The sequence below is a fragment of the Oryza sativa genome, chromosome 2, assembly GCF_034140825.1.
Source record: "Oryza sativa Japonica Group chromosome 2, ASM3414082v1".
Lineage (NCBI taxonomy): Eukaryota > Viridiplantae > Streptophyta > Magnoliopsida > Poales > Poaceae > Oryza > Oryza sativa.
This window is the reverse complement of record NC_089036.1, coordinates 10,885,201-10,898,123: the sequence shown is the minus strand read 5'-3', so window position 1 is coordinate 10,898,123 and position 12,923 is coordinate 10,885,201. Positions and strand designations below refer to the sequence as shown.

Sequence of the window (12,923 nt, the reverse complement as noted above, 5' to 3'; positions counted from 1 at the left end):
TTCCCTTTAGCTATCTCTTCGTGAGCCCATATATACGTGTACAATACAATACGAAAATCACATCCAAATGTGCAGCAAAATTGTAAATGACAAAAAAAGAAGAAGCATCGACGACAGAGCTAACTAGCTATATATATAGCCTGGAATAATGCATTTGCATTGTCTAAATCGGCACACAGTATTTTATTTTTCTTTTTCAAGTGAAATCACCGTCACGTTTGGCTGTCCCACTGTTCTCCTCGTGCCTTTCTATTTTGTTTTCTTTTATAAACATGTATGGCTATGCAGGGTTCACTTATTCACATTTTTAGTGTACGTTAATAAGGCGTGTAAAGATAAAAAGAATATGTCCGATCTTTGCAAGGTGTTCATATAAAGGTAAGATGTTCGTGTATATATTATATGGATGAATGTATACGAGTTGTGAGCGCACTTTTTTTTTCTTAAGAAGAGAGGAATATGAATTCCTAACTACCTCTCACAAGTAGAATGCATGACAATCAGGGGTAGAAACATCATATTGTGTGTGTGGCTGAGTCAATAGTAATCAAGGCGGACGAAAAACGATTGAAAATTAACGAAAGTGTTAAAAATGGGAACGTGGTGAGCTTTAGGTGCTATTTAGTATCTTTCGATGCTATAAAAAGAAAAAAAAAGTGAACTTTTGATGATATATAACCAATTTTGCAAAAAAAAACCTATGATTTGAGACAATTATAAGGAATTTAGAAGGAATTCAATACCTTCATTCTAAAGCATCATATAGGAATTTATTTCGATAGAAATGTAATCCTCCAAAATTCTTTTATTCGAAAGGAGCCTTAACTTTCATAAGAAAATTAGATCCAAACTAAAATTCAGTGTTGTTTCTAAGATAATACATGGTAAATAAAACTACCATAGATAATACACGGTGAATAAAAACTACCGTAATATAGTAAGTAGTTTATATATCCATAGTACTCACTCCGTCACAGAATGTAAGCATTTTTAAAATATTGTCAAGTCATTTTTTTAACTATGACTATTAATAGAAAAAAAATATTAAAAGGTCAATCATATAAAATTGATGTTACTATATTTATCATTAAACAAACTACAATAATATGCAACTATTTTTATTTAAACATCTTAGTTTTATAGATGTTGTTGGTCAAATAACATTACTTATGATATAATCTCTTGATTTCCATGTTACTCATGCACCTAATAACGTTAGTTCACTAGCCACATCATCTTTTTAGTTTTATCTCATTTCGTAAGCTTCGTGTGAGACGGTAGTTGAGAGGTGCACTACTCTACTACTACTCCATGAGTAGTAATATAGACCGAAAATATGCGCCCAAGAGCAAGTGACACATATCAGTGATCTGTGAGCCGTGGTTTGTACGTGCACACAGAGCAGGATTTGTACCCGTCGCGAGACCACGCAGCGTCTCACTGACGCACTGCGCGCTAGCTAGCGCGCGCACACGCGCAAGCGCAATGCCGCGCGGTGGGCGCGCCAGCCAGGTGGGGTGGGGGCCAAACGAGCAGTGCATCTGCATGTGTGCTGCTGTGGTAGCCCAGCCCACGCGGCTCTCGTCTCGTGCCGCGCCCATGGATCGGCGAACAAACCAAGCGGACGCGGCCGCCGCCGGAGCTGAGCGAGCCCATCGTTCTCCGGCGATGGCAGGCAAACCATCGGTACATGCCGCGCTTTCCGCGAGACGCAAAAGCTTCCCAGCTCGCCGCCCGCGCGCGTCCCATCATTCTCGCCACCCCCAATCGCCCTATAAATGGCCGCGCCGCCATCGCTGGTAGTCCAGCACCTCGTCGACTTCTTCCAGCTTCCATAGCTAGCTAGCTCGGCTCGCCATGGGCCACGCCGTCGCTCGCCGCCTCATCCTCCTCCTCGTCTTCCTCCCCTGCTTCTTGCTGCCGCTCTCCGGCGCGCACGCCTTCCCGGCCTCGGCGCTGGAGGCGGAGGCTGTGGCGGCGCGCCACCACCGGCTCCGCATTGCGCTCAACGCGACGGCGGTGCACGTGGGGAAGGCGCTCGAGGCCCTGTCGGGCGCCGCCGTCGCGCCGGCCTCCGCTGTGATGACAACGCCGTTCTCGGCGGGCTCCTCCTCCTCCTCGCCCCTCGCCGCCGCCGCGCGCGACGACTGCGCGGAGCTGCTCGAGGACTCCCTCGACCTCCTTGCCGGCGCCGGTGAGCCCAGTGCCGCCCACGACGACGCGGTCACGTGGCTCTCCGCCGCGCTCACCAACCACGACACCTGCGCCGACAGCCTCAATGAGGCCGGCATCCCCCACGGCGCGGACGCCGCGCCCCACCTTGCCGCCGCCCGCGCCATGGTCCGCGACTGCCTCACAATGTACGCGGAGGCCGCGTCGGCGGCCATGGCAACCAGCAACAAGGACGGCCTCGCCGGCGTCCCCGTCCGGAACGGCGGCGGGAAGAGCAAGAAGCAGAGGAAGAGAGGGAGAAGAAGAAGAAGAAGCCTCTTCCCGAGGTGGCTGTCGGCGAGGGACCGGAGGCTGCTGCTGGTCCCCGCGGCGCCATTGGTGGAGAGCGCGGACATGGTGGTGGCGAAGGACGGGACGGGGACGCACCGGACGATCTCGGACGCGGTGAAGGCGGCGCCGGAGCGCAGCGGGCGGCGGACGGTGATACACGTGAAGGCCGGGCGGTACGACGAGAACGTGAAGGTGGGGAGGAAGAAGACGAACCTGGTGTTCGTCGGCGACGGCAAGGGCGTCACTGTCGTGTCCGCCGGCCGCAGCGTCGCCGACAACTTCACCACGTTCCACACCGCCACCTTCGGTATGTCATTTGTCGCCACGATTTACTCACTCCATTGTCATTTCATCGAACATTTTTTTTTTAAAAAAGATAATGTTATGGTGTCAAGAAGAAACAATTTTGATCTATCACGTTCTCTGAAACTAAACTTTTCATTGCTACCATTAGTGCATTTTTCTTTTGTACTGTTTTCATATCACATAAGTTTAGAAAAGAACGCTGTTGCTCCCTCCATTCCATAAGGCACAACCACTTTTCTTATATGTTCGATAATATAAGGCATATATGCAAGCATACAATTAACTATGACATCTTCTCCATTAAATTATTACTTTTTAAATTCTGTACTCTCATCTTATCTAATCCTATTAGATGCATGCATTATATTTATTAGGATGATTCAAACTACAAGATGATAATAACTATTTCTTGGTCTTTGGATTAAGAGTGGTTGTGCCTTATATTTTAGAATGGAGGGAGTAATAATTAAAAACAATTATATTTTATAAAAGTATATTTTTTTCACTTTTTACTTTTCAACTGACATTGCATCCCCTGTCTTCACCATAGATAGACCTATGCTGATTTTGCACAAGAAATTAAGTGTTACAAATAGGGACGATTTCCTAGTTTGTCTAAATAAACTAATTTTACTTTTGCGCTCAACGCAAGAAGGTAGTAGTAAAAACTAGCTAGAGGCAAGTTATTAAATTGCAATTATTTTAGTGATATGAGCAGTGACGGGTTGCAATGAGCTTACAGGAAAACACAATTAATTCATTGCTACCGAAGTTAAATACTACAACACTATGCCAACAACAGAAGAAACTTCACTAATCACAATAATGATCTACTCCAGCCTGTTGTGAATGTCTGATGATGGAACCATCCAATTTATTTTGCGGTCATTAGTTCTATTAAATTGGTGGATTCTTTCTTTTATATATTTTTTTGCTGGGCAATTGATCGATCGTTATTCCTGCTGTTACTTCTGCAATCTCCTAACGCTTCTACTGTTCCGCAATGAAGACCACTTCGAGTAGGATTAGCTCGTAGTATTAGGCACGTACTAATAGCTGCTGTAGATGACTGGGTATAAAAGCTGGTAAATTTCCTGAAAAGAAACGGTAGAAATGGACTACTCGACCTGCATTCTTGCTGTGTTTGCGTCATTGCGGTAACATGGCGTAGTGTAGTGGGTGGGGGACTTAATCACTTAACTGAACCAGAAATCGGATAGCCTGCAGGCAGGCAGCGGTATGGCGCGACATGGCACGTCGCGAGCACTGCTGAAATTTGACAAGAATTTGTTGCAAATTAGTAATCTCGTACTAGTATAAGAAAGCAGCTTAATTAATTTGTGTGAAATTTGTGGCAGCGGCGTCGGGGAGCGGGTTCATGATGAGGGACATGACGGTGGAGAACTGGGCGGGGCCGGAGAGGCACCAGGCGGTGGCGCTGCGCGTGAGCGCCGACCGCGCCGCCGTCTACCGGTGCAGCATCATCGGCTACCAGGACACCCTCTACGCCCACTCCAACCGCCACTTCTACCGCGACTGCGACGTCTACGGCACCGTCGACTTCGTCTTCGGCAACGCCGCCGCCGTCCTCCAGCGCTGCAACCTCTGGTCCCGCTCCCCTCTCCCCGGCCAGAAGAACACCGTCACCGCCCAGAACCGCCGCGATCCCGGCCAATCCACCGGCCTCGTCATCCACGCCTGCCGCGTCGTCCCCTCGCCGCCGCCGCCGTCGACGGCGCCGGCCGTGGCGGCGCCATTGGCGCCGACGTACCTGGGGAGGCCGTGGAAGCTGTACTCGAGGGTGGTGGTGATGATGTCGTACATCGGCGGGCACGTGCCGCCGGAGGGGTGGCTGGCGTGGAACGCGACGTTCGCGCTCGACACGCTCTACTACGGGGAGTACATGAACTACGGCCCCGGGGCCGGGGTCGCCGGGCGCGTGGCGTGGCCGGGCCACCGCGTCATCAACGACAGCGCCGAGGCGGAGCGGTTCACGGTGGCGCGCTTCATCTCCGGCGCGTCGTGGCTGCCGGCCACCGGCGTCTCCTTCCTCTCCGGCCTCTCGCTGTAGCTAGCTCAACCATATGCTGCATGCGCATATATATATATACCTGTTGCGTTGGCATGTGCACGCACGTACGTACTTGGGATTATATTGATTTGTTGTAGTAGATTCGAAATGGGATGGAGCGATTTGATTTGCATTCAGAATTTGGAATTTCGGTTTCACCGCGGCGAATTTTGCGGTTACATACATCGCATCGTTCTAGGCTTCTAGCGGTGTTTGTTACGTTTTCACTGTAAGGTGTCGGTGTCGGTGCCGAGCGATTTGAATGAATGTGGGGGCTGGCTCACTGTGAGCTCTTGTGCAGTTTGGTGATGAGAATTCGAGTGGGTCAAGTGACAGCCCATCGATAGACTCTTGCGGCGTAACTTTTTCTTCAAATTTTTAATTTTTTCATCGCATCAAGACTTTTCTACAAATAAACTTTCAACTTTTTTCTTTAAACTTTCAATTTTAGTCAAACTTTCAATTTTAACGTGAAACTAAACACACCCTCGAAGCTAGCATATCAAATGCGCATGTACTTTGGTCTGTGAGACCGTGACAAGCACTGCAATGACTAAACATTGATTAGTTACCTATGCAATTATTAAAATATATAAATATTGAATTTAATAAAATAATTTGTTGTAGTAGATGTTGCTAAATGTTTTTTTATAAACTCAATCAAATATTTAATATAGTTTACCTAGCTTACTTACAAACAACCCAGCGAAAATTCGGTTGTATCAAGGGTATTCATCTAATATATGGACCAAAGAGAGACTTCGTTAATTAGGAAAAATGTCATGTGATTTGTAATAATATAAAACAGAGAGAGTACACAACAGTAGGTGCAAAACCCATCTCATTCTCCAAACAACATAAGATGGGTGATATGACTATTTCAACATTTAAATGAGGATAGCCCCTAAAACATTTTGATTTTTAAACAGATGGTTTGCATATCAAAATGTTTAGAACACAACTAAAACCACTTGGCATGAAAAAAAAGGCCGAGTTCTAAACTTCAACTCCGACCTACAATTCGATATATAGGTTTCTTGTTATCAACTCCGACCTACAATCCGAGACTATTTTAATTAGGAAAAAAGGACATGTTTTCTAAACTGCTAAGCAGTTTTTTTTAAAAATGGAAAAGCTTTTTTCTAAAAAATATCAAATAAATCCATTTTTTCAAAATTTATAATTAGTTAATACTTCCATCAAGGAGTAATAAAGTCAGCCAAAAGTCAAAAATCCGCGTGGAAATTGACTCGTCACAAGCTGGACCAGACGACCGCTTCCCCTTCTCCCTCTCAGCTGCGCTTCGCGGGAACGCCATGGAAGACAAGGGGACGCAGCCACCGGAGCCAGCCGCGGCCGCGGCGATCTCGTCGGTGCTCGCCAACGACGACCTCCTCCGCGAGATCCTGCTCCGCCTCGGCCTCCCCACCACCCTCGTCCGCGCCGCCCTCGTCTCCACCCGCTGGCTCCGCCTCGCCTCCGACCCGGCCTTCCTCCGCCGCTTCCGCGCGCGCCACCCGCCGCGCCTCCTCGGCTTCTACCACACGGCCAGGGCGCGCTTCCAGGACGAGGTCCCGGCGTTCGTGCCGCTGCCCCAGCCGCCGGAGCTCGCCGCCGCGCTCCGCGGCGCCCGCCTCCGCCTGGCGCCCGGCTCCTCCGGCTCCGGCCCCGACGCGCCCGTCATCCTGAGCTGCCGCAACGGCCGCGTCCTCGCCGCGGAGTTCCCTCCCGATGGGCCACGGGTCAGCATCATCAGCCCGATGCACCCCGCCCGCCACCCACCGGCTCTCCCGCTGGTCTACGAACTCCCTCGCCAGCCGGGGCAGATTCTGCATGCCTCGTGTATGCTCCTCTTCCCAGATGTCGGCAGCGACGATCCGTCCTACACTTTCGTGGAATTTCTACGCAAAGATCAGGAGATGTTGGCCAAGGCAGTTTCTGTAAGGGCTGAAATTTCGGATCTGAACAGTGTCCGTGAATCGGCAACTATAGAGATTCAGGAAAGCTGGGAAAGGAGCATAAGGCGTGATGTGCTTGTCAATGGCAATCTCTATCTGTTGGGAGGGAAGGGGCATGTTCTTGGGTTGAATTTGGCATCCATGAGGCTATTCTTGTTCAGATTGCCAGATGGTGTGCAGCAGCTACACCGGATGGGAAACATTGAGCTGCTACGCGCAGGCGATTCCGGCTTATATCTCATCCATCTGAAGGGGTTTCAGATTCATGTTTGGTTCCGCGCCTCCGATTCCGACATCGGTGGTGGCAACTGGGAGCTGGTTGATAACATCTGCTTGGGCGAATCGTTTGGTCAGTTTGCAGAGCCCAATTGGGAATCAGGGGATGCTCTGGTTGCGCTCCATAGGGTGGAGGACAATGCTGAGGTGTTCTTGCGGGTAGACCGTGTGATCTTCCACATACATATCATGAACAGGACGGTAAACAAAGTGTTTGAGATGTCACCAGAGGCTTATAGATATTTTGACATATTTCCATTCATGATGCTCTGGCCTCCCACCTTCCCACAACTTAGGAATGATCATGATCAAGATCAGTGATCCTCGAAGGCGCATTTGTCTGGTGCCTTGCAAGTATGGTCCTGAATTTGTCTTGTAGATCTCTCACTGCTAGAATCTGCTTATGTTATGTATCTCTGTCTTTTAAGATGAGGTCGAAGATTAATGTACTATGCATCAAGAATATATATTACCTGATGCTATCTTTGTCTGCTATTCTGCTCTCTTTGTGTTAACCTGATCGACTGACTGTACTTGGGTGGTTTAGCACACGGCGCCCAACATGTAGTAAATTCTCAAGAATTTTATAGCATAATTTCCACGTTTTCGATGAACTGGTACCTTCCTCATAATTCCCGGTGTTGCTGTCTGCATATTCCTTGTGCAATAACTCTGTAACCTTTGTTGTTTAGGCAATTCTGAATGTTTGGTATCATGTTCAGAACCAATGGCTTTAAGCTAAGAAGTAAGAAACTATTTTGTAGCAAAGTTTTAGCATGTTGATTGCACATGTTCAATCGATGTTTAAAGAGATTTCTGACAAAGAAAAGAGATAGATTTAAAGGGACTAAATGTATAGCACGTTTTTGAAATAATACTACATATGTGTACTTTACAGGCTTACAGCAGGAGAGGCATTTCATTTGACCTGCTGATCTTGTGCAGAATCTGTACATGCCTCATGTAGCTTTGCAATTGTCAAAAGGTAGTGGTTATTGCCTGTAATTATCATCTGACTTTTGATCAATACGGCGCCGGGAGCAAAACCAGGCAGTGTCAGCTTGCTGGATCAGGATCGACACTGCTGGATCAGGATCCTCTGCAGTCGACTGCACCGCGCCTTTATCAGTGACATGTGGGCCCATAGATCATCAGGCCCATATGTCAGTGACAAATGCACGGTACAGTGACTGCTGAGAATCTCAATCCTAGCTTGCTAGGGGAGGGATTATAATTACTTGTGACTGTTGTTAACATAATTGGACTGGGAGATATCTCCCATCTCGTCTTGCTTAATCTGAATACGCGGTTCTCTTTTGTATAGGTTAATTTAAACCTGTAAGGATAAGGCGAATAGTGTTGAAAAAGTACTACTACTATTTGATTTAATTTCATAAAGCTGTTTGTATGTTTCAAATCTTCCAAATGAAATTGTGGCTCACCATGGTTAGTTTTATAATGTTAGTTGTATAATACTAAAAATCCTACAGCATAATGTTCGCGTTTTTAATGAACTGGTAGCTTTCTCCTCGTACTTCCCATTTTGCTGACTGCATATTCATTGTGCTTAGGGGGTGTTTAGAGCAAGTTTAATAGGATAGCCAACTACAAGCTCCAATTCATCTATAGCCAATTTAATAGTCAATTCATACAATAGTGCTTATTATACTATTAATTCCTGGTCCCACCTATCATACACACATTACGTTTTAAAGTCCGTGCTGCAGCTGGTTATAGATCTGTAGCCCGTTGCTCTTCTCTCTCCTATTTTATCTCTTTAAAATATATTTATAGCTAGCTTATAGCCTGCTATTGTACCTGCTCTTAGGGGGGGGGGGGTGTTTGGGGACTAAACTTTAGTCCACTCTCTCCCAAACACCCCCTTAGATCCATGAGTGTAAAGTTTTGGCGTGCCACATCGGATATACGGACACATATTTGAAGTATTAAACGTAGACTAATAACAAAACAAATTACATATTCCGTCTGTAAACTGCAAGACGAATTTATTAATTAAGCCTAATTAATCTGTTATTAGCAAATGTTTAATATAGCACCACATTGTCAAATCATGGAGCAATTAGGCTTAAAAGATTCGTCTCGCAATTTACACGCAATCTGTGTAATTAGTTATTTTTTTTATATTTAATACTCCATATATGTGTCTAAATATTCGATGTGACATGGTGAAAAATTTTAGCATGGATCTAAACAGGCCCTTAGACCGGTGTTCCTAATGACTTAATGACTTAATGTTAGATACCCTGTTCAGAACAAGATGACATTTTGTTTCGACAACTTGACACTTGCCTCTTTTTTTCTCCAGGACGAGTAGTATATGTACATCTAGATTTTTTTGTTCCGATGTTAAAGCTAGATGTTTGAAACCTTTTTATAGCAAAGGTTTAACTCGATATTAAAAGAGACAAAAGAATAATGCATGGCGTGTTGTCCAAATAATCCTACGCGTGTGTGGTTTACAGCAGGAGAGCGTGGGCGCCTCCTAACCAAAATTCAGCCCAACTATTGAAAAAAAAAACCTGAATTAAAGTTAGTATTTGTATATAAGATATGTTTCCTTTTCTCTGATTAATATATGTGGTTTTTTTAGTTACTCCTTTATTAAGGATAAATAGATTTATATATTTAGAGTTGGACATAGTTATTAAAAAATATATGTAGAATTAAATGGTAGAAGTGATGAGCTTGAATGTTGGAGTATTATTGGTTGGAAAAAAATGTTCGTGGAAAAATTAATATATAAATTTTGAAGGTTAAAAATTGTTATATTTGATATGGATAGAGTAATGAAGTTGTAGAAATGACATTAAGTAGAAAAATATTGTTAAACCAGCTTAGCTTAGCTCAACCTGAGCTCCTTACTCCAATACCTCCTCGATCGCATGCAAATGGAAGACGAGGCGACGCGTCCCTCCTCTCCGCCACCGGCGGCTTCTGCGGCCTCGTCGGTGCTCGCCGACGACGACCTCCTCCGCGAGATCCTCCTCCGCCTCGCCTTCCCCACCACGCTCGTCCGCGCCGCCCTCGTCTCCTCCCGCTGGCTCGGCCTCGCCTCCGACTCGTCCTTCCTCCGCCGCTTCCGCGCCCGCAACCCGCCCCGCCTCCTCGGCTTCTACCACACCGCGCGCCGGGACGAGCAGCCGGCGTTCGTGCCGCTTCCCCAGCCCCCGGAGCTCGCCCCCGTGCTCCGCCGCCTCGGCGGGTTCGCGCTCGGCGGCGCCGACGTCTCCGCCGTGGTCTTCGACTGCCGCAACGGCCGCCTCCTCAGGGCGGAGTTCCCGCCCCCGCCCGACGAGCTACGCTTCGGCGTCGTCTCCCCGCTGCTGCCCCCCGCGCGGAAGCCGCCCGATCTGCCCCCGAACCTGCACTCGCAGCTCCATCAGGTACCCAACGATGCCCGTGTGCTGCGCCCGGGCTGGATGCTGCTCCCGGAGGAGGAGGAGGACGACGGCGGCGACGATCTCTCCTACACGCTGGTGGTTCTGATACGAAGAGGCCGTGGATTGTTCGCGAGAGCAGTGTTGGTGAGAGGTGAATCAGACGACCAGATCCGCACCTCCGATTCAATCGAGCTGCCGAATCACTACTGGCCAAACAAGAAGATGAACCGTGGATTGCTCTTCCATGGGAGCCTCTACATGCTGGGCAGGGAGCATGTTCTTGGGTTGAATCTGGCGTCGATGAGCTTGTTCTTGATCAAGCTCCCGGATGGTGTGGAGCAGCTGGAGCATATGGGGAACCTTGAGTTGTTGCGGGACGGCGATTCCGGATTATATCTTGCTCATCTGAAGGGGTTTCAGATTCATGTTTGGCATCGTGCGACAGACGGCGGTGGGAATGGTGGTGATTGGGAGATGGTTGATACCATGTCTCTGCATCAATCGTTTGGTCAAGTTGCGAGGCCCGATTGGGAGTCGGGGGATCCTTCACTTGGGGATGCTCTTGTTTCACTTCGTAGAGTCGAGGATAATGCCGAGCTGTTCTTGACGATAGACCGCGTGATCTTCCACATACATATTGCGAGCAGGACAGCGAACAAGGTTTTCGAGATGGCTCCAAAGGAAGATATTGGTTTTGAAATCTTTCCCTTCATGATGATATGGCCTCCCACTTTCCCGGCTTTGAACTATGACGATGACGATGATCAGTAATTCAGTATGAATGATCCCAGAGGATTTTTCTCTAGTGCTTTATGCGATGTCTAACCGATTCTCAATTCAGCATGTAGTTATCTTGCTGTAACAATCTAATTGTTACTGGTCTTTTAGGAGAGTCAGGCATCTTATGTGATGTTCCTTTGTTATGCTTTAAAATAAGATTTAAGTATGAGTTAACCTGATCTACTTCAAAAATATTCTTCTGCTTAACAAATTGAATTCAAGCAATATTTCAGGTTTAAATTTCACCTTTTTTCCAGGTATGCTACAGAGGAATTTTGAGCTGGTAATTTTGATAGCCTGTTTTGGAGATTATTTGCAAAGTACTGCTTCTGAGTTTTTAGTCCAAAAACTGGAAACCTGGAATGTGTGAATAACTGTCATTGACAATTTAGGATTGAATTATGTTGTGAGCTTTTTGTAGTATCAGACTTTATTCTGTTCGTACTTAATACTCCCTCCATTTCATAATGTAAGACTTTCTAGCATTATCTACATTCATATAGATGTTAATGAATCTATACAAATATATGTGTTTAGGTTCATTAATATGTATATGTATGTGGACAATGCTAGAAAGTCTTACATTATGAAATGGAGGAGGTACAACATTATGTAGCATTTATATTGAATCTCAATATCTGATTTTGTGCATACGAAACAGGAACAAAGAAGAAATCATATCCTTGTGTGTTGTACCATGTGCTGCTTGTTCTGAACTAGGAATTTTCGGATTTCAGAGCAACTCTGTCATAGCTTGAGTTCTAACACTTTCTTTTTTAAAAAAAAGGAATATTTGCTCGGCTTAGCAACATATCCAAATGAAAAACAGGGATATGGCAGATCATATAAACAATTGTGATGTTGTTGGAAAATTTGGACTTGTACCCACCAAGCATAAGTCTAGCTATGGCTCGATAGACACTAGCACCAGGTGGGCCTACCCAGCATGTTTTATCTAGTTTTGTTCCAACTTAAAATTGAGTTGAATTTGGGTTTCAGGTCATAGTTGAAGCAGCTCATGCATATAATTGAAAGTGGTAAGTCACAGCTACGAAAAGAAACTGCTGAATTGATAATGCTTCAGATTCTAACATGGCAACAATTGTTTTGTTTTGAGCATGGAACATCCAGAACCTATAATCCTTCGGTTTTCATTTTGATTCGGCAAGGCAACTCATGAGAATAGGAACATCAAAATTACTAAACGACTGATGCCTGGGGCTCTCTAGTTCCTGGCTGCTGAGGTAGTTCCGCTCGGGAAATTGCTGTACGTACGACAAACTTGTTACGATTTTGATACGATCCAGTCATGCATGATACTTGATTGGGCCATAGAAACATTGTATCGTACACTAATCGTAAGATATTTATCGTTCTGCTCGATCGGAAGGATATATGGAGCATAAGCCATCAACATGGTTAAAATTTCCATCAACGGGTTGTTTGCTTCAAAGAAAATATATCTTCCTTTCTTGCAGTTCATGGTTACAGTAACAAATCTCCAAGATCAATGCATCACCAGAGTTATCATGCCAACTAGGCTCTGCTTACGATAGAAGTAACTAAGGTCCTGTTTGTTTCAGCTTATGATTATTATAATCTAGATTATTAAGCCAGATTACTATAAAC

At 46.0% G+C, this 12,923-nt stretch overlaps 3 protein-coding genes across 3 annotated transcripts; all 3 read left to right on the top strand.

The window, feature by feature from the left end:
* Positions 1-1,806: 1,806 nt before the first annotated feature.
* On the top strand, positions 1,807-5,183 carry LOC4329045 (pectinesterase). The gene is made up of 2 exons (XM_015771276.3): positions 1,807-2,809; positions 4,167-5,183. Exons 1-2 carry the CDS (start codon positions 1,858-1,860, stop codon positions 4,877-4,879), a joined length of 1,665 nt encoding a protein of 554 aa, XP_015626762.1. The 5' UTR covers positions 1,807-1,857; the 3' UTR covers positions 4,880-5,183.
* Positions 5,184-6,173: 990 nt separating this feature from the next.
* LOC4329044 (uncharacterized) lies at positions 6,174-7,727 on the top strand. Its single transcript, XM_015768426.3, has one exon. The coding sequence runs from the start codon at positions 6,196-6,198 to the stop codon at positions 7,432-7,434; it is 1,239 nt and encodes a 412-aa protein (XP_015623912.1). The 5' UTR covers positions 6,174-6,195; the 3' UTR covers positions 7,435-7,727.
* Positions 7,728-9,976: 2,249 nt separating this feature from the next.
* LOC4329043 (uncharacterized) lies at positions 9,977-11,486 on the top strand. The gene has a single exon (XM_015769212.3). It carries the CDS (start codon positions 10,017-10,019, stop codon positions 11,283-11,285), a length of 1,269 nt encoding a protein of 422 aa, XP_015624698.1. The 5' UTR covers positions 9,977-10,016; the 3' UTR covers positions 11,286-11,486.
* The last annotated feature ends 1,437 nt before the right edge of the window (positions 11,487-12,923 follow it).